At 34.0% G+C, this 26,321-nt stretch overlaps 1 protein-coding gene across 1 annotated transcript in view; it reads right to left on the bottom strand.

Moving 5' to 3' along the window:
• Positions 1-24,242, bottom strand: part of AGGF1 (angiogenic factor with G-patch and FHA domains 1) — a 29,706-nt gene extending 5,464 nt beyond the window's left edge. The window contains exons 1-12 of the mRNA XM_010975022.3: positions 24,140-24,242; positions 23,668-24,055; positions 21,141-21,243; positions 19,922-20,124; positions 18,900-19,064; positions 16,447-16,635; positions 11,508-11,838; positions 10,655-10,766; positions 9,283-9,334; positions 5,147-5,248; positions 4,103-4,268; positions 2,887-2,969 (exon numbers count right to left, since the gene is read on the bottom strand). Of these exons, the coding sequence (XP_010973324.1) occupies positions 2,887-2,969; positions 4,103-4,268; positions 5,147-5,248; positions 9,283-9,334; positions 10,655-10,766; positions 11,508-11,838; positions 16,447-16,635; positions 18,900-19,064; positions 19,922-20,124; positions 21,141-21,243; positions 23,668-23,877 (1,716 nt within the window). The 5' untranslated portion in view covers positions 23,878-24,055; positions 24,140-24,242. The remainder of the gene's footprint in view (positions 1-2,886; positions 2,970-4,102; positions 4,269-5,146; positions 5,249-9,282; positions 9,335-10,654; positions 10,767-11,507; positions 11,839-16,446; positions 16,636-18,899; positions 19,065-19,921; positions 20,125-21,140; positions 21,244-23,667; positions 24,056-24,139) is intronic.
• Positions 24,243-26,321: the final 2,079 nt, after the last annotated feature.

Here is a 26,321-nt window from a genome sequence, read left to right as displayed (position 1 = left end):
TAATATAGAGCATATACAAATTGTAATAATTATCATAAGATAATTTAGTGAAAATACAGTATATTTTGAATTAATACTGTGTACTCATATTCTCATATGAATGAACTACCAGTATTCAAAGAAATATGCAGAATCCCTGGGGTTGGGAAAAAAATCTATTTCTCCTTTTCTCTAAGTAACTCTAAGTTCCAAAAGACTAAAATAGTTTGATACTGTTCATTGGAAGAGAAAAATGTTTAGTCTTTAAAAAATGGATAAAAAGCAAATACTGACCATAACAGCTTTTTGCTCCAATATAGCTTCATTTATATGATTAGTCACCCGACAAGTATTTTCTGAGTAGAGTATGTTAAGCCCTATGCCAGGTGACAGAATGCAAAGAAGTTTATAATCCTGAAGCGCAGACACACACAGTCTTTGGCAAGTGCAGCATGACCGGCTCAACAACACAGCTATGCACAGATAGGGACAGTGGCGCCAAAGGGGTAGGCAATTCAGCTTGGAGCTTCTTCAAAGGTGGCTTTTCTTTCCCTTTGTTATTTATTACTTGCTGATCTTTACACAAAAAGTACATTTATCCACAAAGAGGCTAGGGACTGCTAGAGCAATGCAAGGAAAGTACCACAGAAGTTTTTACTTAATTTTGCTTTTAAATAGAGAAGAAAAGTATAGAACCACCAACCTTAATGGGTGCTTGCCCAGAAAATGATATAGAAACTGAGTTAAAATTTTTGAGAAAGCATTTTGGCAGCATCTTTTCCAACATGTTCATAAAGTGTAAAAAGCAGTGGACAAATACACTTAAGACCTAGCTTCTACTTCTAGCTTTGTCATTTAGTAGCTGGGGGACCCTTAGCTTTAGTTTCTCCAAAGTAAACTGGCAATATCAATTACTTTCCTGGTCTGCTTATGGGATTAAACGGTAACTTTTTTAACTCCCTCATTGAGGTATAAATTAACATACAATAAATTACCCATTAAGTGTACAATTAGATACTTTTCAGATTTGTGTACACTATAAACCATCACAATTAACATCATAACACATTCATTTCCCACAAAAGTAACCTCATCCTTCTTTGTAATCCATCCCTCCAGACCTATGCCCAGTGCATCCTTCCTCTCCTGTATCCAGGCAACCACTTATCTTTCTACCAGGATACATTAGTTTGCTTTCCTAGAATTTCACAGAAATGGAAGTATACAACATGTACAGTTGATTCTTGAACAACATGGGTCTGAACGTCGTGGGTCCACTTACACGCAGGTTTTTTTCCAACAGTAAATATTACATTACTACACAATCTGCATTTGGTTAAATCTGCAGATAGAGAATCCTGGATATAGAGGAACTGTGGATATGGAAGGCTGAGTACAAGTTATATGCAGATTTTCAGCCGAGGGGAGGGTCCATGCCCCTAATCCCAGTGTTGTTAAATGGTCCAACTGTACTCTTTTTGTCTGGCTCTTTCACTCAGCGTAATTATTTTGATATTTGTCCATATTGTAGCCTGTATCAACAGCTTATGCTTTTTTATTGCTGAAGAGTGTCTGACCATGTAGAGATAACAGAGTTTGTTTATCAATTCATGATGGACACGTGAGTTTTTTCCAGTTTTTGACTATTAGAAAAAAAGCTGCTGTGAGCATTTGTTTACTAGTCTCTGTATGAACATATGCTTTCATTTCTCTTGGGTAAACACCCCGAAGTAGAATGGTGAATCCTAAAAGTGTAATTTTACTTTTAGAGAAACTACTAAACTGTTTTCCAAAGCAAACACACAATTTTATATTCTCATAAGCAGTTATGAGGGTTCCAGTTCCTCCACATGCCCAACACTTCGTATGGCCAGTCTTTTTAACTGGTTTTAATTTGCATGTCCCTAATGATTAATGACACTGAATATCTTTTCATGTATGTATCTGCCATCTGTGCATCTGCTTTGGTGAAGTGTCTATTCAAATCTTTTGCTCATTTTTTAAACTGTTTTCCCTTATTGAATTTTTAAAGTTCTTTACATATTTTAGGTATAAGATGCATGATTTTTATCAGATAGATAAATTACAAATATTTTTCCCAGTCTGTGGCTTATCTTTTTATTCTCTTAATAGTGTCTTTGGAAGAACAGAAATTTTTGAGGAAGTGCAATTTTTTTTTAAGGATTGTGCGTTTGGTGTTTTGGTGTTAGATATCCAAAAAATCTTTGCCCAACTTTTTTTTTTTAAAGGTATACTTCTAGGAGTTTTTTAGTCTTAAGTTTTAGATTTATATGTATAATCCATTTTGAGCTCATTTTTATGTTATGAGGTATGGATCAAAGTTGTTGCTGTTGTTGGTTTTTGCATATGGCTACCCAATTGTTCCAGCATTGTTTGTTGAAACAAGACCATCCTTTCTCCACTGAACTGCTTTCACATCCTTGTTGAAAATCACACATATACACACAAAAACACACACGAGTACACATTTACTTACATATCTATCTGTCTATGTAGGTCTATTTCTGGACTCATTATTCTGTTCCATCAACATACTTTTTTTTCTTTATGCAAATACTATATTGTCTTTATTACTGTAGTTTATAATAAGTCTTGAAATCAGGAAGTATAAATTCTCCAACTATGTTCTTCAATGGTATCATTTTAATGTAAGTGTTTTGAAAACCAGAACTGGCTATTCAAATGTAGGGTATCATCACCACTCTTCTACTCCAACATCAACAGTTGCTGAGGTAAACAGTAAACAACTAATAGGAATTACATAAATCTCAAAATCATTCTAAATAGCTCTTTTTATATATAAAATGGACTATACTTATCTAAAGGCAGTTTTTCACAAAAACAGATGCACAGTTTAACACATGCAACAATATTTAACATCCTTACCTGCAAACCATATTTTACTCGTATTTTCTTTAATTCTTTTCTCCTTTCCAACTCTTTCTCCTCCTTACTTAGTGTTGGACCAGCTAAAAGGAAAAAGTGAGTTTCGTTTAAAGAAAAAAAACTAAACTAAATCTGTTATAATACTGTTTATTTAATAACGAAAAACTAGTAGTATTAGTATCCCATCTGCAGATTAACCAGAAGTCCAAATAAACTAATACAAATGGATCTTGGATTGTGATATATCCTTTCAGCATTTTAGTAATTAAATCGACTAGGAAAGTAAACCAAAATCCACAGATTATAGAAATGATACAGTTTAGATACTGAAAGAAACACTGAACATCTTAATTTTTCAATAATTATTGTAATAGAATCCCAAATGCATAAATATTGTGAATTTCCAAAAGAACATAAGCTTATGCAAAGGAACAACCACAGAACCCAAAATTTGTATTATTGTATAATGTGCCATACTCATTTTCATAATCCAGCATCAGAAAACAAAAAATTCACAATGAACATGTATAGCTGAGAAAAAAATGATGTGAAAAAATTACTTCTTAGTAGTTCAAAGTATCTCAGTTTTCAAAGCCTCAGATGAGTAGGTTTAAAGCAAGACAGAAATCTTTGACAATGTTATTTATTATAGAAAATGATATATACACAGATGATATATCAACAGCCTAAGTAGGAAAGCAAACACATCAACCAATAACTTTTAATACCTTGGCTTATTATTTTTTCTACGTTGCTATTTTATAACAGAGTCTAACTGTGGGTAACTTTTTCATATCAGTAAATAGATGTTAAAGGAAAACCAATCTTAATTTAATTATGCCACAATTACTCCTCTGAAGGACACCTAGCTACCACTGCAGTGCTGCTTCAAAAGCCTATAAACTGGATTAGCAAAAACAGAGCTAAAGATGATCATTCCTGAAAAGAAAGTAACCTAATGCTGTAATAGCACAGTTGAATTATTACATCAAAAAATCAACTACAATCATAATCTACTAGCCTGGGTCTCAAATTTCAAATACATGTCATTTCTTAGGCTCATTTCATAATATTAACTATAGTATAAATGTATCACAGCAGAGTATTCAATCAATTAGATATGAAGCTGGTAGCTAACTGATACTTTTTTAGAACACTTCAGTGAATTAAGGAGAAAAGTTACCATGCCCACATGTTAACAGTAAGTTTCACATACCAAAAGGTTCATCTTTCTTATCAAGACGAAGGTGAGCTCTAACCTGCCCTGGTTCACAGCCATCACAGGTATCACTGCCAGGGTGAATGTGAAAGGACAACACAGTCTCTCCAATTTTCACTTCATCTCCATGCTCGAGTACATATGGGTCACATTTAGTTTTAGGCTAAAGGGGAAAAAATTACAAAACAGAAATCCAAGAGTTAAATATGACTATTTTATTTTATATCTACTGTTAAGTAATGTCTGATTGTAACAAAAAAACATTTGAGACAGTTCTCAATAAGAGACATATACACACACACTCACATTTCCACAACTTAAGGATGATGCATAATGTTCTACCAGTGGAGAAGACACCTGAACTGAGTAACTTTTAATTTTTATATTATCACAATCTACTTATCTCCCTATCTCCATGCCCAATCCCATCAGAGAAATACCCAATCCAAACTTCAAACAACCTGTTACCAAAATAAGTACTCATCATAGTCAAAAAGATAAAGTGTTAAGAGAATAAGTGCATCATATTTCCCTTTCCCCCTCTTCTTTTCTCTGGTTAATTCAGGGTTTTTAAAATTCTTACAGAGTAAGAATAAGACTTCCCTCCTTCCATTCCATACATTATCTTATTACGTGCTAAGCACTTTGCCACATGTTGGAGATAGAAGTTACCTGAACAAAGTTCCTGTCTTCAAGGAGTTTCCCGTTTAACATTTCCATTAAAAGTTTTAAAAAAGCCACACACACAAAAACGGCCCCTAACATTGCAATAAGAACTTTTACTCTGAATCACTTTAAAATGCATTTATCTCTAAAAATAAGGGGTAGATATGTAATTAGAAGTCAAAACTCAACAGTCTAGTACTCACTTAATGTATACTTTTTTTAGCCCTTTCTAGAATTCTCTTCCACATAACACATTTGGGCTTGAACACCAATCTGAACTAAACAATATGTATAATAACTATGGCCCTCAGGGATAAAAAGTTTCAGTTCAGTTTTTTAAAATAATGTGCAAGTATTTAATTACTATACACTCACCTGAAGAATCTGTTTCCCATTAACAATTGTACCATTTTGACTGCCTTGATCCACAAGGACATAACTTTGTAAGTCATGGTCAAAATAAATTTCTGCATGAAACTTAAAAAAAGAAACCAGGTAATTATAAAGTATTATATATTTTTTTAAACCACAGATTAAGAATTTCTCTATGATAGGATGCAATAGATTTTAATCTCCGATAATTCAACTTTTACTATTTTTAACACACTTGTTTCTGAATACAAAAGTATTACAATGCTTTTGGTAGAAATGTGAGGGCTATAGGAGAAAAGGTTACCTATAATTCCACCTATAATTATCATTAATAATTTAGTGTGTGCCCTACCTTTTCTACTTGTATAATATAGTTGAAATTATACAATACATACAATCTGAAATAATTTTTTCACCTAAGTATTTCTCCATGTCATTAAAAATTCTTCTTAATACAAAAGGTGATCTGAGGCATTCAAGGTCATCTTCTCAGAGTTTTCCAGATTCCAGTACTCAGGACTAATCACTCCCTTCTGTTCCACAGCACTTTGTTTATATAACACTTATATGAAGTTACTGCATATATGATGCTACTGCATATGTAAATGTCACTGTACTACAATTATTGCTTATAGTAGTTTACAATTTGCTTACCACTTAGTACATAATATAGTGCCTCACATATATTGGGCATATGTTCAATGTGTCTGCTTATACTGGATAAAAAGTTGCAGAAATATTTACTTTAAAATTTCACAGCAGGGAGGGTATAGCTCAGTGGTAGAGAGCACGCCTAGCATGCATGAGGTCCCAGGTTCAATCCCTGGCATCTCCACCAAAAGTAATAAATAAATAGATAAACCTATTACCTCCCCCAACACAAAAAATTAAAAAAATAATAAAATTTAAAAAATTTTCATAAACAATACACTGTTGGTGGGAATGTAGAACTGTGCAGCTGCCTTTGGGGGTTGGGATCTGACAGTTCCTCAAAAGGTTAGAGAGTTACCATATGACTCAACAATTCTACTCCAAGGTTGATATCAAGAGAAATGAAAACATATATCCAAACAAAAACTTGTACAAGGATGTGCACAGCAGCATTATTCTTAATAACCAAAAATTTGGAACAATTCAAATATCCATCAATTGATGAACAGATAAACAAAATAGATTACATCTGAACAACAGAACATTATTTGGCAGTAAAAAGAAGTGAAGTACTGATGCATGCTACAACATGGGCGAATCCTGAAGACATGCTAAATGAAAAAGTTCGTTACAAAAGAATACATACTGTATGATTTGATTTATATGAAATGTGCAGAACAGGCAAATCCATAGACACAGGAAGTAGACTGGTGGTTGCCTAGAGCTACGGGGGTTAGGAGGAAACAGGGAGAGACTACTATTAAGTATGATTTTTTTTTTCATGGTGATGAAAATGTCCTAAAACTGATTGTAGTGACAGTTGTATAACTGTGAATAAACTAAAAACCTCTGAGTTATGCACTTTAAATAGGTAAACCGTATATGGTATATAAACTGTACCTCAATAAAGCTGTTTAAAGGATTCCATAAAGGTATTACAAAATGTTTCGAACACACAAAATATATTGAACCTGTCTACCCATAACACAGCTTTAATAAATTTTGCCATATTTGCCTCAGATACTTAAAAGAAAATGAATTATTATTCATCAATGTGTACCTCACTCTGTCTATCCCTCACCCTTTCTTTCAGAGGTTTGATGTTTATTTTAATCATGATGCAACTCTTTATGCTTTTACCACATATGTATGTATCCATAAAAGATGTTTATTTTGTCTAGTTTGGAATTTGATATAAGTGGAAAACAAACTATGTGAATTTTGTATTGAGATGTAATTTATAGACAGGAAATTCATGGGTCTAAATGTACAGCTTGATGAATTCTGACAAATGTATACTACAGAATATATTTCATTTATTTTGCTTCTTTGACTTAACATGATGTTGTGAGGTATACCCAGCTGCTGCACACAGCTGTGCTATTTTGCTGAATGGTAACACATCGTATTGTAGTACCATAATCTACATATACTTCTGATGACAACATCTAGGTTTCTTCTAAGGTTTTACTATTTTTTTAAATGCTTCTATGAACATTCTTGTACATGCATCCTTCTTGTGGACATGCCAAGTGTTTCTCTGAGGTATACACTTAGGAATGAAATTGCTAAGCCATAGGACATGAAAGCCTTAAACTTTATTAGAAAAGGCCATATGATTTTCCAAAGTGGTTGTACCAATTTATATTCCCAACAACAGTCTGTAAAAATTCTTAGTTACACTATATAGTCTTAACCAACACTTGGTATTGTCAGAATTTTTCATTTTTAAAAGCCTAATGGATATGAAATGAAATCTCATCACTGTAATTATAATTTGCATTTTTCTGATTACTGCTGAGGCTGAAACCTTTTTTTATATTAGCCATTTGGATTTCCTCTTCTGTCAATTTTCTCTTCATGTCCACCATACATTTTTTTTCAATTGGGTTGTTTAGAATAACAACTGTATCAAAGGATTTACTCCAAAGAGCTGTTCTAAATTATGCCCTCAACAGGAATGATATTTAATAATTATCATTTATTTAATATAACGAGTAAAAACTGACATCTTGGTTTCACTTGTATTTCTTAAATTACTATAAATACTGAATGATTTTCAAATGTTAACCATATTTCCTCTACTGTGAACTGCTTATTTATGTTCTTCACTCATTCATCTTTTGGTGTCACAGTGGGTTTGAAAACTAAATTTGCATGAGCTTTTAAAATATAAAGGAGATTTATTTTGTCAAATCTGTCTTGACTGTCCTAGTTTGCCTTTTAAATTTGTTTCTTAATATATAAAGAACTTCAGGCTTAAATTATTCAAAATTACCTTGTCTTCTGTGATTCCCACCCACATCCCCCAGTTTTTTTTAAACTTAGAAGATCCTCTCCTATTCACTGGTTAAAAATTTGTTTGTCTTTCCCATAATATTAAGTGTGTGTGTAGAGGGTTAATTTAATTTTTTGCTATACCTGGGTATGTGTAATAATATATTGTCAAACTGATTTCACACAGCTAACAAATTATCTACCCCACCATATGTTTGTTTAAAAGAAAGAAAAAACAGAAATGACACCAGAGAACTACCTATATTTTAGACTGGTGTGGAGAAATTTCCTATTTAAGTTACAGACTGGGTTTTCTTTGGATGCAGAAGAATCAAGGGTCATAGGAAAGTTTTAAAAAAGTAAGATAATTCAGTCAGAGTTAAGATTATGAGGATTTCCTTCCCTCTAAATGAGTCGAAACAAAGTAAAAATAGACTTTCAAACTAGTAAGAGGAAACAGGTTCCATCCCCAAAAGCCAAAAAAATCACAATATGTATTTTAGAACCATTTTAGAGTCTTTTTAATAGAAACAAAATGGGGATGATGAAAGGCCAAAAAAGAAAAAGGCAAAAGATAACAGTCATAAAAGGAATGGGTAAAATTACAGAAAATATAATAAGGAAATAAGGTAAGTATGAAGTATCCAGAGTTTTGGCAGCTAAACCTTTAGTTTTTTTCTATTTATAACTTAAGCTGCAACTCTGTTTTTATAATTTATTTTGGAAAACCCAATTCTTCTTTTTCCTGAAACCATTAGAGATTCAACTAGGAAAAGAAATAAAATGGAGAGCCCTGGATGGTAGAAGACAGACTGTTCCTGAATTGTAAAATACTCTGGACTCAAAGTAACCATGCACTATAGTAGCCTGAATCCAGGACTGATTTATTTTTGAACTGCCATAATATCTAGCATATGTATTTCACTCAATAAATATTTGTTAAATGAGTATTACCTTAATACTTAAATTAATACACACTTTCTACTCCTGCCCCAGACTGTTAAAAATTAAACATAATTTAGTTCATCCAAATTGTGATAAAGAATTTTTATTTTCTCAAGCAGTGGAATAAACAAATCTGCATTGCTTACAGTTCCATTACCATACTATTAACCTTTCTTTTTAATGGCAAAATCCCTCAGCTTTCTGCCATAATAATGATTTATAAAAATCACATTACGGGGCTCTATATGAAAATTCAAAGAGCTTACCTTACTGACACCAACTTCAGGAATTCGGAGAGTATGCTCCATATCTTTTTCCCTGCAGAGTTAAGTAAAACGTCTTTAATAATTTCTGAAGCATATATAAATGGTGCACTTACAGTGACACAGAAAGAATTTTTTTAAAAGATAAATTTTTTTTGTTTTAAAAGATAATGTTAGAAATAGACTCACAGACATAGAAAACAAACTGTGGTTGCCAGGGAGGAAAGAAGGGAGGGATAGATTGGGAGTTTGGGACTGACAGATACACATTACTATATGTGAAGTGGATAAACAACAAGGACTTACTGTAAAGCATGGGGAACTATATTCAATTTCTTATAATGAGCCATAATGAAAAAGAAACCGAAAATATATATATATGTATGTATATGTATAATTGAACCATTTTGCTGTACACCTGAAGCTAACATTGTAAACTGACTACACTTCAATAAAAAAACTTTTTTAAAGGAAAAAAAAAAAAAGATAACATTAAACTGCAAGTCTCTCTACCACACTAAATCTGGCTTCCATAATCCTACTCTAAATTTCCTATTTAAAAGGAGGTTCCAAATTACTTTCATTCTTTGGTACACCTGTCAGAGGCTAATAAACATCCAATGGGATAAAATATTCTTTTTACTAATGTCAATCATTTATTCCAGATCTATTGACTATGTTTCCACTTCTATTACTACATGTAAGAGGAGTATACTATTCTCCAAGAATTCAAAATTAAGATAGCATATGGAATCTGAATTAACAATACATTATCTTTCCAGTTGGGAAGAAAGGAAATTATTCTATCATGATTAAAACCTACCTCTCTACCAAGCTGGTTATGATTTACAAAGGGGTAAAGGAGAAGAATCAGAGAAGGCCAATACTGGGAATAAGTAATTTAAACCTAAAAAGGGCAGTATGAAAAGTAAGAAAATAACAAAATCTCTGTAGATGGTATCACCAATGGGGACAATGATATCTCCAATATCTCCAACTGACTTCCAAAAGCAAGTAGCAAAAGGTTAAGTGTCAGTAGTATTTTCTGTGTGGCAGAGAGAGGGATGTGGGTGTTATCTTTTGGCTACTGAACAAGTACCATGCACATTTAATGATTAACTGTTCAAAGGGAGAAGGTATAGCTCAGTGGTAAAGCACATGCTTAGCATGCATGAAGTCCTGGGTTCAATCCCCAGTAACCTCATTAAAAAATAAATAAGTAAATAAATAACTTAATTAACCCCCCCAAAAAAAACCAAATAAAAAATGTAATTAAAAAGTGAAAATGAAATAAAAAAAAATTATTAACTGCTCAAGAAAAGTACAAACCACTGGAATAAGACAAACACACAAAAATAATATTAAACATTTTTACCTTCCAATTGTAGCAGGGTTTACAGCTGTAATAATAAAAAGTGATCCTGTCTGCAATACAGGTGATCTAATAACAATTACTCTAATACATGGGGGCCAAATCTTTTCTTCATCTGCCAAAGAAACATATGGGTAAATATTAATTCAAATGATATGGAAAAAATTAGAAATGTCTAGGGATGAGAAGGCTAAGTCATCCATAAAATAAAACATACTGATCAAAACTCTTTTCTGTTTAAAACAACCTTCTTGAATTCTGCTAATGACATAAACAGTGAGTAAGACAGTAAGTAAGAAAATGCTCAACCTAAAGATATTAACATCTACCACACTGTAAAATAATCAACTCTCTCTCAAGGTCTTAGAATTTGAAAATGCCCCCAAAAAGCATTGTTATACTAAGTAAGAAAAACTGAGTCTGCCCTTAAAAAAAAATTTGACAGACATTCCTTAACAACAGAATAAGCTTATACACACTAATACGAAATCCTGGGTTTTAAAAGTATGTCTCTATATCATCAAATAAAATAAATTAAATTTGCCATAATATCTATGTAGCTGAATTTATGGACTACTCCTAAAGGCAATTTGCTTTCCCTCCTTCAATTACAAAAGTAGATGACAAATATCTAATCCACTAAAATAGACTTAATACACATTTTAGGATTAGAAAGTAGGTAACTTGTGTTCTACTGATTAGACCATCCAATGCACTGAAAGGTCCAAGTACTAAACTAAAACAATCAGCTCACTTTTTGGCAGATATGGGTCACTAACATTTGTAACTATGTTGCACTTTTATAATGACTAGACTGGGTTATATATGTAAAACTAAACAATGGTGATTGACTCACCTTCATCTTCAGTATCTTCTGCAGTTACATTGTCTTCACTGGTAATGTCTTCATCGTAACTGTCCTCAGTCTGAGAGTCCGTTATTTCACCTTCTTCTGGCTCGCTATCAGTGTCTGTGATTTTCTTATCTTTAAATGAAGCCGAATTATAAATGTTTTCATTAAGAGGAGATTCTGTAGTCTTTGTACTAACTGGAACAGTAAACACGGGGGAGCTGTTTTTGTAATGAATATTTATTTTGGCCTTCTTTTTCACATTTGCAAAATCTTCTCCTTCAATACAGCTTATATGGTCAATACTGGATGTTTTTTGATCTTCTGAATTCAAATTCTGGAAAGAGGTGGGAAGAAGAGAGAATAATCTTAAACATGACCATCATATAATGTTTAATGTTAAATGTTACAATGAGTTAGTGAAAATGTATGTACAGTGAAATAACAATAGCTATTATCTCTACTGCCTCTTCCTCTCATGTTCCCTTTCTCATTTAATGATGCTACCATCCATTTACCCAAATCAAAAGTCTGACATGACCTTAAACACAACATTGGTGCCCTTAAACACCAATTACCAAGTGCTATAGACTATGTTTACAATTTATCCCAATTATCTATTCTCAATATCTTAACTGTTTCTGTCTAGTACCTTATCACATATTGCTTGGACTATGTGACAGCCTAGATCAATGCTGTCCAATAAAAATATAATGCAAGCTATATTTGTACTCTAAAATTTTCTAGTAGGCACATTACAAAGGTAAAATGAAGCAGGTAATTCACTGTATTATTTTATCTAACCCAGTATTTATAAAATATAATTATATACATAAATTAATATTTAATCAATATAAAATTATTAATGAAATATTTTACATGGATTTTCTGTACTAAGTCTTCATAACTGAGTGTAGTTTACACTTACAAAATATCTTAATTAGGACCAGCTGTATTTCAAGCATTCAATAGCCACATGTAGCTGACTGAACAATGCAGGCCTAGAGAATACAACTAAACCTAAATTTTCTTTTTGAACTTTGAATTAATTATCAAGTCAACATACATAACATAAAAGTGGCTTTAATTAAGGCAGGGATTTAAAGATCCAAATATACCTAATGTAGCAGAACTGAAGCTTTGCTAAAATTTAATACTTTATAGAGTTGGTCTGACAATACACCAAAAGTACAGCTGAATCAGTTACATCTTTTATTCCAAGATTCTAACGTATCTGGCATAAGCCTTTTATAATTTATTACACATGCTTATTGGGCATGCCTTAGGACAAATGAACAAATCTATTACTTTAAGCTTAGAAGAAAGTTATTTTCCTCTGGTGTAGAGCACACTCTGAATTTTCTTTCTGCCTCAGAGCAACATGATCAAGTATATTCATATGTTCTATTATTTTATAAAATAAGAGAGCATCTTAAACACATATTTTTAATAGCAGTATAAATTCAGTTTGGAGACTGGCTAAACACTCAGACAGTGTGATAAACTGGATGTACTTTCAGCAACACAAACTCACCAAGGACAAGAACAAGGGCAAGAACTAAAAAACTCAGAGGAACTTTAAAGCCATTGTGAATTACAGCCAAAAAATTTCCCTATCTAAATATACCTTTTAAAAAAAGCAGTTTCCAATCTTGTATATTTTATTATTACTGCCTACAGAACAACACATGCAGAGGAAAAATAAGTGAAATTGCAAGAGGTGTTACTTTTTAAAAACTATCTGTCAGTCTAGAACATTAGATAAATATTCATTAAAATATAAGAGGCCTAGGGCCTTCATGTAGGCATTTAGGTACATACACATATTTCAAGTTACTTATTCCAATCTCCTCACCCTACCTCCTTTCTTCCACATACTCTATGCTTCTAAAAAGTAAGGTTCAAAAATATCTTAAAACTAAAGAAAAAGATAAGGATGTCCTAACCAGTCTCTGCCCACGTTTCACAGCTACGTCTGAGAATCCTTGGGGACTTCTCAAAATTCCATCAGGTATTTTCTTAAGTCCCTGTCCTGAATTTAACATATTTTTGAAGAAGGATGGTAAAGATGAACAATTATAGGCGCTAAGCTGGACCAAAATCTCACAGAACACTTTCAAATTTCATTCTCTAGCTTGTCAGGAACAGTCATTTGAAGACCTCAATGTGTTCTTTTCTTTGTTAGAGAAAAATAGTTCCATAATGTATCCTTCCTAACAGTTCAACCACTGGTAACAGATATGAGTCATTAAAACAGGTTTTAAAGCAAAAAATCACCTTTAGTATTTTAGTTACATACTCTTCAATGCCCAGGTATTGTCAGTGAAAATAATAGAGAAATAAAAGCAAATCAAATAGAGAATTGAGATAAAATTTCAAGAATAGGGGAGGTAGCCAAGATGGCAAAGTAGGAAGACCCTGAACCCACCTCCTCCCATAAACAAACCAAAATTACAACTACTCACACAGTAACTATCTACGAGAATAACCTGAACATTAGAAAAGATTTCCCAAACTAAAGACATAAAGAAGGAACTACATGAGATGGGTAGGAGGCATAGAGACCCACACCCCTGGGTACTCCCTTCCACACTGTGAACTGTGCTCTGGTGGTTAAAAAAAGACAAGATTATCAAGCGTTCTGTATTAGCAGTGGATGCAGAAAATTTTTTCAGATGGATAAAATGTTCATGGTACAGAGGTAAAGTTTCCTATGCAAAAAATTGTGTACAACTTTCTATGCAATATTGATTCTCATCTGGCATATTCTAATCAGGCTGTAGGCCAATAAAGTTTTTGGATTACTTAATTAGTAATATCAAAACCTGTCAAAAAATTAAAAAATGGAAAGAATATCACAATGACAGAAGTCCTTCCCAAGGAGCAATGAATCTGAACCCCCAGTGGGGCTCCCCATCGTGGGAGATCCTACACTAGAAAGACACACACACACACACACACACACACACATACACACAATGGAGTATTACTCAGCTATTAAAAAACGAAATCTTACCATCTGCAACAACAAGGATGACCCCAGAGGGTATTATGCTAAGTGAAATAAGTCAGACAGAGAAAGACAAATACCTAATGAATTCACCTGCATATGCAATCAAAAAAACAAAAGGAAAACAAACTCATAGAGAATGCATGGTTGCCAGGGGGAGGGAGTTGGAGGTGGAGGCAAAAGAGATAAAAGGGATTAGGAGGTACAAATCTTCAGTTATAAAATAAATTAGCCATGGGAATGTAATATACAGCATAAGGAATATGGTCAATAATACTGTAATAACTTTTTATGTGGCTACACGATGGTTACTATACCTACCATGGTGATCATTTCATAACACATATAAAAGTCAAATCACTAAGTAGTACACCTAAAACTAACATAATATTGCACATAACTATACTTCAAAAAAAATTAAAAGTTAAGTATTTAATAGTTGCCAAAATTCACGAAATGCCAATATAATAAATAAGCCTCCTTTCCTACCTATAAACCACCAACCTTATTCTGTTTAAGGAGTAGAAATAAAAGCCTTGATAAAATTTTATTTTCCTTCTTTAAATTTAACATTGTAACATAAGCATTTAAAGAGTTCCCCTCAGTCTTTATAAGCACTACAATTTTAAGGCCTAAATGATGCTTTTTTAATTAAATGTACTATCATTTTCTTTTTTCCTTCCATTTTTATTAAGATATAAGTAACTGACGTATAGCACTGTAGAAGCTTAAGGTGTACAGCACAATGATTTGACATACATCAAAAATGACTACCGCAATTAGTTTAGTGAATATCCATCATCTCATAATGATAAAAAATAAAGAGAAAAAATTTTCCGTGACAAGAACTCTTAGGTTTACTCTCTAAATAACTTCCATATATAGCATACAGCAGTATTCATTTACGTTTATCATGTTGTATACTACATTCCTAGTACTTACTTATCCTATAACTGGAAGTTTGTACCTTTTGACTACCTTCATCCAATTACCCCTCCCCACCACTCACAGCTAGAGTAACCACAAATCTGGTATCTTTTTCTATGAGTTTCTTTGTTTTTGAAGTATAACTGACCTATAACACTATGTTAGTTCCTGGTGCACAATATAATGGTTTGATATTTCTATACATTACAAAATGATCACAATGTCAAGTCTAGTTACCATCTGTTTCTACACCAAAATATTATGGTATTATTCACTATAGTCACCACACTGTACATTTCATCCCTGTGACTCATTTATTTTGTAACTGGAAGTTTAAATGTACTTTCATCCTCTTAGTCAATAACTGTCAGCCATCTGAACCCTTAATTTTCTTCTGTTCTTATAAATATTGCTATATAACTATACAAAGGAATTCTTCTTTGGATTTTTTTAAAAAATTAATTACTAGAAACAAGATTTTCCAATTAAATAATATGAACACTTTTATGGTATTCATACAATCTATTTTCCCAAAAGGTATCAATTTACACTCCTTATAAATATGCATGTACCCTATATTTGCTAGCAATGGGTTTTTTTAATGTTTGCCAACATCTGCAAGATACTGCTCAACATAACTAAAAAAGTTGAACTTTCACCTACATCTACTAACAAACTATGTTCTTCTTTTACCGTGAATTGTGCACTGAAATTAACTTATCAGTTGAGGGTCTGAATATTCTTCTTCCAAATTCTTTAACACAAGAGTATTTTATCTTGCCCTAAATCTACCTTTAAGAAATTTTTTCTATTTCTAGTGACTGAGAATTTGTGAAAAGTCCACGTATGCCCCATGTGAAAGCTTACTGCCTCATAGGTTCTGGTATCTTATTGTAATGAGGATGCTTGAAATACAGAGTTACTAAATGATTTTTCAGTTTCTTGAAAAATTTTGGCTTAATTATAATATCACTATTATGTACATCTTAAAAATTATGAAGACATTACCTTTTCCTCATTTGCTGTAGAAGAATCAGGATCCTTTCTTTTCTTCTTCAATTTTTTATCTTTATTTTGTTTTGTTCCAGAACTCTGATAAGGCTGCAAATCTACTCGAGAATGAAATTGGTATCGACCACTTTCTACATCACAGTAGTAATAAATTCCCGTGGAAGGATCATAATATAGCTGATTTTCCTTTCAAAATCAAGAAAACAGTAAGTTCTATTGATGTAAGATGAAATAAAAGTAGAAAATTAAACTTAACAAAATACCAAATATATTCAGAAATACATAGTACATGTTTCTTTTAAGAACTCCAGTATCTTCTGAAGATAATAAAGAAAACAGAATGAAAAATGCTTGTAATTTTCCAAAACATTTTACCATTCAATACCTGTTCTAATTTTCTTAGTGTGAAAAATGAATACACTTAAATACTAAATTAAATCTCATGAAACTGCCAATATTTGACCATTTTTTTACTTAAAGAAACAGTAGCTTCATATGGTTCAACAAGAAATCTTTTAGAAGTTATGAAAAACAAGGCATGCATCAAAAAAAGGTGACCATATAAAAGCAATTTCAGACTCATTCTCTGTATGATTACATGATAATCGTTTGCCAGTATAAATCCCTAAACTGTTAATGTCATGAAACAAAGATTTGCCTTTTAACATTCATGACTCAAAGCCCTGAAGAAAAATTTGAAAATTAAGCTCATAAACAATACATAACATACTATATAAAGAAATAAAAAAACTGTCTTCACTATTTAATTAATTCTACACTAAGTAACTAAGTAAGACTTACAAGTAAAGCAGCTATGCAAAATAGAATTTTGGTAAATTATGGATAAAAACTAGAAAAATAAAATTAAGCATTCATCTGCATTTATTAGATACTGGCCAGTACTCTATAACCAAGATTTAACTGAACAGTCTATATCTTATTCACATCGTAATCCATACAGATCAGATCTGGAAACATCTTACAATATACTGAGATTAAGCAACTGAAACTTCCTGAAAAAGAATAATTTATTTTTTCTGACTGTTGTAGATCCCTTAGAAAAATATTAAGAATTCTTATCTTTCCCTTAACTGAAAAACTGAATGGAAGCTTTCTAACCTTTATTTCCAAGGATAACAGAATTTTTACAACCCAAATCTTTTTAATGTTACGTCTTTCAGTCCAAAATATAGACATTTTCAAATATTTAACAAATTTTTTATTTAATTAAAATAAAGTGAAAACTAGGACAATAAAAATGGCAAAGCAATGAGAAGTCCCTACTTTACTGAGACATAACCTGCAGAATGTAATTAACTACTTGCAAAACAGACGTCAAGAGGACAGTTATAAAAAGGAGAGAATGACATTGACTAATGACACATGGAAATGCCTTATTTTCCAAAAACCAAGTAAGTAATAGCTATTCTCCTTGGTAAAAAGAGTTTAACCATTAATATTCTGGGTATTAATTAGCATTGTCAATTAGCATACTCCTATGAAGAAAATTACCTCTTAACAAAGTATTTACAAAGCACTATCCCTAATGCAAACTGACAAGCTAATGAAATTCCTTATCTAACTAAGATATTTACCATTATCATTATATTTGCTAGGTTAGTTAACAATAGTTTCAATAAATGGAATGGTGGATATTTGCTCCACTTTGGGGCACTACATTCTGTAATTCCTGAGGACCAGATCACACGCCTAGACCACTGAGATAGACGTATGTGGTATCTAAGTTCCATCATCTTTGTCATCAAAACCTGAAAAACTCCAATTAAGTACCAGACCTTCAACAGCCATAACACTATATGATGAATAAAGAACTTTATTTTCTGGTTCTGTCCTAGTCAGTAGTCCATCACATTTCTGATTCCATACTAACTTCCTACTTCTTACTGTTAACAGATTGATCTTTAAAGAGTGAAATGTTTAAAAGCCACAAAAAGGAAAACAGTGACTAATAATAAACATGCTATTGTGAATTCAAGAAAAACACTGTCTGTGGCCTTAAATGGATTCATAAAGACATAAGTATTCGAGACAATTTTTTAAAAATCTTACCCCAAGCCTGGAATTAACAGTGTTACTTCCTTACAAATTCTATGAAAAAATGTTTAGGTTCTTAAACAATTTACAAGATGTAGTTAATTGTCTGCTTTTATTAATAAATACTTTAACATTTTTATGTTACTTTACATATAAAAGATTATTAGGCCTCTCTAAAATATTTATCTATAATAACACAATGAACTTATTTAATTAAAAAATCCAAAAGTGCAGTTCCACAAGCTATTTTATAAATCTTTACCTTTATCACATAGTTTTGAATCAAACATAATTTTTAAATGCAGCTTCCTGCTTTTCTTAATTCAGGTTTTAATATTTGGTATTCAAGCAACTAAGAATACAATCATACGTATTAATAGGTCTGAGATACTTACAGAATCATAATAAAATCCAGTGCTGTGATCAAAATACAATCCAGTATTCTCATCATAACTAAATCCAGTCTGTGATACAGCAGCTTCTGCTGCAGCTCTCAAACTTTCAGCTAATGAAGAACCTTCTAAGGATGTATCTTCTGTTGCTAATGCAGATGCTGGCTCCTAGGTAAGACAAAATGATGTCAAATAGACAAAAACTTCCTCATGTCAACAGAAGTTAAAAGAACTTGAAACACTAAACAGACCTAAAAGAGATTGAATAATAAGACCTCAATTTCTGCAATGGAAGGGGATGGCTACCAATTACAATCTGATCCACTGATTCTGACCCAGTTTTGAAGACACTAAAATTGAGTGAGTGACCATTATACCAAAAACAAATGCCTGATACCACAGGGAAGCAATCCACGAAATACAGACTGAAATAGTCTTTAAGACAAATGATCTGGATTCTTCAATAATTACCGGTTCAAGGGGAAAAAATTTTGAAAAGAGATAGAGAAGGCCATAAATTATACGAGATATACAACACATCAAGCAGTTACACTGTATGAAGCTTATTGGTATCCTGATTCAAACAAACCGTAGAAACAAATTTATAAAACCTTCTGGGAAGTTTGAACAGTGACAAGATATCTGACATAAAGGAAGCATTAAAAAAAAAAAACTGGTGTGAACGTAGTATTGTGGCTGTTGTTTAAATTTTTTGTTTAAGTCAAAACATACTGACAAATTTTCTTTAAGTTTATGAGAATGCAGAGAAACTGGAACCCTCATACATTGCTGGTGGTATATCATACATTTTTGGAACACAACAGAGTAGGAAAACAGTTACACATAAGAACAAGTTCTAATTTTTGTTTCTCAAAAACTGTGTTATTCACTGTATAATTACACACAGAATGTATACAACCCTTATACATGTTGTGATCAACCAAAGAATTGTCTATTTTTCTACATAATAATAGCAAAGGACAGGTTCTTGAGTATCAACAGTTTCAAGTTAAGCATTCTATTACCTGTGAATCTGAGGCAAAATGGTCCTCTTGTCCACATTTAACATTTTCTGTTACATTAGTACCAGCATAAGCATCATTTTCTATGTGTGACTGGCCTTCAGAATTAAAAGTAGAAGCTTCGATATCCTGATCTTCCTGAACTGAGAATTCAGACACTTTATTTGGAAGAGTAACATCTTTATAGTATGTCTGATAATAATAATCTGCAGCAAAAAGAAATGAAGTGATATCACATTAGAATACTGTATATAAAAAGGACTTAATTCCAAAACATTGGCACTGAATACAAAACAACACATTGCAAACAAATCATATTTTTATAATTACACACATTTGAATAGATTAAAATGGATGGTGCAAGTAAATCTGCAGAAGTATTTCTCTCTGATTCTAATGTCACCTTCAGTACCCTAGCTATCAAGCTAAAAAGAAAAAAAGGGTAATGAGATTTGGATTTTCCACAGCAAGAATAAAGAAACAAAACAAGTAGATAGCCTGTGTTCTGTCCAAAAAAATAAAAAAAATAGCAACTCTTAACAACTTCTAACCATATACCTTAGTATTGCTAAACATCAAATGACAGTGGAATAGACACATCAAAGCTTGATTTTTCTGAAAAATTTCTCTTATGATGCTGACTTTTTTAAAAAACATAGTATCATACAGATATGAAATGTTAATACTATTGCTTTATTTAGCAGTTTAGCTAAACTGCATACTGAATAAAAGGAAAAATTTAATGGGAAAGATCATTCTTTGTGATCCTTATTAATTAAAACTCAGCTGCTCAGTTATTTTGCCTCACAATGTAAGGGCACTGATGAGGCCACGGTTGTAGGCTCATCACTCTTACAAGGGCCTAAGAGACTGACACTGAAGAGATGCTACGTGGAATGCATCAACAAGAAAACACATGCTCCTGGTCACAAGCAAGGCCAGATGAGAGTAGGTGGCTTACAGCACAGCAAAATTATTCACTGAATGTGACACAGAAAGCATGTTAACATTATTATGTATTTATAGGAATGACAATACATTTCTACTTTTCCACTAAAACAGCAGATTATCTGAAAATACCAAATCATACGGAGAAAAGTCAGCACTGCAACAGATCTCCTATTTATCTAGAAGTATGTATATTTTAAATCTAAAGGGAACTCCAGGTTAGCATGATTTGAATGTAATAATATTAGGGTTATCTTCACTATAAGCTGAATACCTGAGCTTGACCAAGGAGGGTGGTTCTCTGTTTGTACTTCTACATCAGATTTTTTACTATCCTCGTTTCTTCCACAATGGAGTATTTTACTGAGCTCTTCTACCTGAAAGAAAATAAAGCCTTAGGAAAATTAAACCATACAACAATCTAACAATATACACACCATTCCTCTGAAATTATAGTAATTATTTTTCTTAGTAAAAATTTGAAGAAGTATCAATAGCAGCTAGTTTCCTTTTCGGAAAAGCTCAAAACGCTGTAACTGGCTTTCACTTTTTACATTTGCAGAAGGAGACGGTTTTATTCTTACATGCTCTTGCTAAACCTCAAAATTCCCCTGTAGAAGTAAGAATGACTAAATTAGTAGGACTTTGTGAATGGGATCCTTAATTTCTAACAAATAAGGATGTCTTTATACCAATATTTTATTCAGTCAGCAGTTCTCCCTAAGAAAAATTAAACTGTTGATTACCTAGTGTAATTCAGTGTTCTCCACCTAGAATTACCCATTCACTTAAACAATGCCACTCATTAATGTATTTTTTCTTGAAATAACAATCTAATAACTAAATAACTGCAGCAGAAGGAAATAGAGATGACTGCCTCATAAGGGGCGCCGGTCTTCCCTGTGCCTCAGTGAATGCCAAGGCCAGAGCAATACGGCAGGAAAATATCTATAAACAGATGAAGAGCAGCCTCATCAACACCTGAGCCAGACAGAATCTCAGAGTGAGATGAAATCTATCATAAGCACAAAATTAACTAAGAAACAAACTTTTAAATATTTCTTTAACAGTACATAAAGCTAAAAAGAGAAAGGTGGTAAGACTGATTATATACGGATTTCCTATGCACTTCACAGAACTATCAGATCTGCTGCTACTACCAGGGCTGGAACTACAGTAAAGTAAGCAAGACACCTAAGGGCACAAATTTAAGAAGGAACTCACAACTTCATGCAAATATAGGATCTGTACCTGAAAAAGATGCCCCCTTAAACTTTTCACCCTAGGCTACTGATTGCCTTGCCCTGGTCCTGGCTCTGGCTACTACCACTACTACCATAAATAAGATCATTTATTTAATATCTGCCACATGCTAGGCACTGTATTGGTTCTTTGGATAACATCTCATTCTTAAAACCACCTTACAAATTAGTTGTCCTAATCTCCAACTTACATATCAGAAATCTAAAGAGATAAAGTAACTTGCACAAGGTTGTTTTTTTTTTTTTTTGACTCCAAAGCCTGTACATATTGTATTTTCCCACTAGATCACTCTCAGTTCTCAAGTCAAATTTTTACTGCTCCAGATAAAATACTACTTAGTCATTAGGGGTGGCAGTTAACAACCAAACTCCACCCAGCACCAGGGGAGGCTGACAAGGAAGATAGTAAGGGGTTTTACTATCATCAGTAGACTCAAGACTTTCTATGCATCTCAGTTTTTCATACTAAACTACTATCAAATTAATACTAATAACCAAAATGCTTGCTCTTCAAAGATTAGCAAAAACATTTTCTTTTAAGATCTTTATAGTAAGCAATATTTTAACAATTTAAAATCATAAAAGAGGTTTTTTTTAAGGCTATCATAGTTTGCTCTCCTTTCCCCATGGTATTTGGAGTCTCCTAGCACAGTCATTATGCACTGTACATGCTCAAGAAATAGTTGTGGAAAAAACAAACACACATTTTCTATACTGTCATAATGTTAATAACTCTATACAAGGGGCACAGAAACTCAGCAGTTATTTTCATTGATTATTTGATAACAAAACATAATAAAGTTTGATGATGCTTCAATGCTCAGCTTACATATCTGGTTTTAGGATATATACTAATATATTTCAAAGGATAGACAACAGCTTAATTGAAATTAATAATTATGTGGAAATAACTTGTCTGGAAAGATTACAACTGCCCAAAAACATCAAGCTGGAAAAAATATTTTGCTTTTTAAAAGTTTTTAAAAATCTAAGTGTAAAGATTTGTCCTTACTGTATGTTATGAAAACGGAGTTAGCTGTTTAGTGTCTCTAACTCCTTACTTCCACCAGACAACTCAAGATAAATGCCCAGAACAACCTTATACATATGGAGCGTTCAATAGCTTGTAAAAGTCTGTCCACATTTAATTTGATTTAACCTTCACCAGTGTGGTCCTAGCATTCTCATCTTATGGGCAACTAAGGCTCAGTATCAGTTTACACATCTAGTGAGTGATAAATGGGACTGACTGAAATTCAGCGCTTTAACAAACTCAAAAGATACCTAGAAAAAATATTGTAATTGTGCGTACTGCCAATGGAACTTTACAAGTGAGAATGAAAACTAAAGTACTACAAGCTGGCAGTAACTGCAGCTCACGCACTTACCTAAATTGAGTACCCGACTTTTAGGTCTGTTCCAAATGTATTTGGAACAACAATCATACTGAACTTTTAATTATTTCAGGTACCCTGTAAAGTAGTTCTGGGCCCGAGGCTATCACAGACTTTTGCCTAGGGCTGGAGACGGAAGGCGCACCTGGGTGCGGAGCTCCTGGTTGTTGCTCTCGGCGCTCTGGTACAGCCGCTCTGTGTGGTGCAGCAGCTTCTCGATCTCCCTCACTTGCCGCTTGCAGCTCCGCAGCTCGCGTTCCAACTTCTCCACTTTCCGCCTCAATTGGGCCAGTTCAGGCTCGGGGGAGGGAGGTGGCGACGGCGACAACGAAGGCGACGGCGCCTCGGAGGCCATGGCGTCCGGTGCAAGGCGGCCCGTGGGCGCGGAGGGTACGTGCTCAGACTGAGGCGGACGCCGGCGGGCCCAGGGCCCACGGGAGCGCGCAAGCCACGAAAGACGGCCTCAAATCCGACCGGCCGCGGCGGCCTCTGGCCATGACGCCCTGAAGCTTGTTACCTGTAGCCGAAAAGGACTGCAGGCAGCGAGCAAGGGGACAGAAAATCAGAACAGCTCAAAACCCCCGGCTTTAAAACAGCAAAACTTTATTGGTAACTACCTGCCCCAGCGACTGAATGAGCCGCAGAAACGTTGGAGAAATAGGCGACCCAGAGCAGCAGAGGCTAGAAAGATCCGCGTCTCTAGGCTGAACCGGAAACGATGGCACCGGCGGTGGGCGGGGCCGAGACGGAAAAGGAAGCGACGGGAAGCGGGAAGGGCCGCACGATGCACACGCGCACCTCCCCGGCCAGCTGCTGGAGGCTGGGGGCGGTGCTTGAGACCGTGCCGAGCGTGTGTGAAAACGCCTACAGTAGCCTGGGAGAAATAAGGGGAGGAGTCTTCTGCGCGCTCTCTGGTTTCAGGCTTTTTAGTTTTGCTCACTTTCAAACCGTTTGCAAACTTTTTGCATAGAGTTCACTTCCAAGCTCCTCGTTTTACAGATGAGAACCATGAATCTCCAAGAAATGATTTGCCAAGGTTTATAGAATTAATGCTAAACCAGGGCTGGAACGCAGTGTTCTGGTCTTCTGCTTATTTAGTAATTCTGCCGATTCCGTGAGTTTAGACACCCAGGAAAAGAAAGCAAGTTACTCTGACTTGCAGAGAGGAGCATCCCTGGAGGGAAAATAAGCAGCAATATTCTATGGAAGCAGGAGAAAAAGATTCTCTGTTTCAGTAGGCCTATTTGGTGTTTCGTCTACGGGTAACTGGCATTTGTTCACCAGCCTTTAAACTGAGGAGGGTTTCTTGGAACACACTTCCTTCCTTAGCCAAGGTCATTTAGAATTACAGCCTGAGCTCGGAATGCTGGGCCTGAGACCTACAGAGGTCGGCGGCTGCCTTGCTGGTCTTTCCCAGGGCCCAGAAAAGCGCCTACCACAGAGCAGTTATCCTTAAATATTTTTTGAACGGGAGAATGCTGTTTGATGGTCTAGTTCAGTAGCCGCTCTGTGCGCTTATTGTCCCGTGCACCCCCCTACTAGTTCAGTGAGCTCTCCAGCGGAGACCTGCGATTTCTATGTTTTGCACACATTATTCCCTAGGCTTTCAGAACCGTTCCACAAAACACCCTATAGTCAAGGAGACAGTGATCGTTTAGCCATGAAAGGATATATAGTGAGAGGACTCAGTATGTTCTCCCCAATGTGGAATAGACAAGTACTGCCAAAAAAAAAAAAAAAAAAAAAAAAAACTGACTTACCTATGCATTATGACTCTAATCAAGAATTTATCCAAATCTTTTCAAATAAAAGCTATAGTTTCCACTTTCTCCACCTTTGGGAGTTAAGGAATCCCATAAACACCGTAAGGTAACCTTAAGGTAGAGGGCCCTTCCTAGCTCATTTTACAGAGGAGAAATTTCGAGGTTTAACCATTAATTATAGGATGAATCAATAAGGTTATTAGCTGTTACTTGAAGCAATGTTTCTTTGATTTCTCTTAAAGGTAATCCATTTAATACTAAATTCTGACCTCATCATGCTACAAGTCTATATAGCTTACCTATGACCATTAGTCTAGAAGAAAAATGACAATTTTTTTGAGAAAAAAAAAAGCCTTGTATATCAGATAGGCATTGCATTAAGATGCTAGTAACAGAACTTAGTCTTCTACAGTGGCTTATTAAACAAATTAGGAGGTTATTCTACTACACTAAAGAGATGGGCTGTCCGGAGCTAGTATGGTGGCTCTGCCAGGTCTTTAGAGACCCAGGCCCCATCTTCCTGCTCTGCTATTCACAGAGCTTATTTCCAGCTTCTAGGTCAACTCATGGTACAATATGGCAAGGGACAAGAAAACTTTCCCAAAGCCCCACCCAGTGACTTCTGTTTATATTTCAATACCCAACTCTTGCTGCAAGTGGGGCTGGGAACTATGTATGTATGTGTGCTTTCTAAGCTGGACACATTATATTCTCTAATAATAAAGGGTTCTATAAATATGGCAGAAAGAGAAAATCCATGTTGAGTAGGTAAATAGTCTTTGCTACATCTACGTTTCAGATCAAAGGATATTTAGTATAGTAGGCAGGTCCAGTGCCTTAGGAAAGCATACTACTTGATATTCTTCACAATTTGACTTTGTTTTGTAATGTTTTTCTTAGTTATTATTTGGTACCTTGGATTGTAATCATACTCCTTAGTTCACAACACATTATCAATATTAGCCCACGGGTGGCTCTTTTTCTGGTTTTGGTTCTCTTTTTTGTCATTTTGATTTTGGTTTTGGTTTTAGCATTG

The sequence above is a fragment of the Camelus dromedarius genome, chromosome 3, assembly GCF_036321535.1.
Source record: "Camelus dromedarius isolate mCamDro1 chromosome 3, mCamDro1.pat, whole genome shotgun sequence".
NCBI classification, from domain to species: Eukaryota; Metazoa; Chordata; class Mammalia; order Artiodactyla; family Camelidae; genus Camelus; species Camelus dromedarius.
This window is presented reverse-complemented; position numbering and strand designations above follow the sequence as displayed.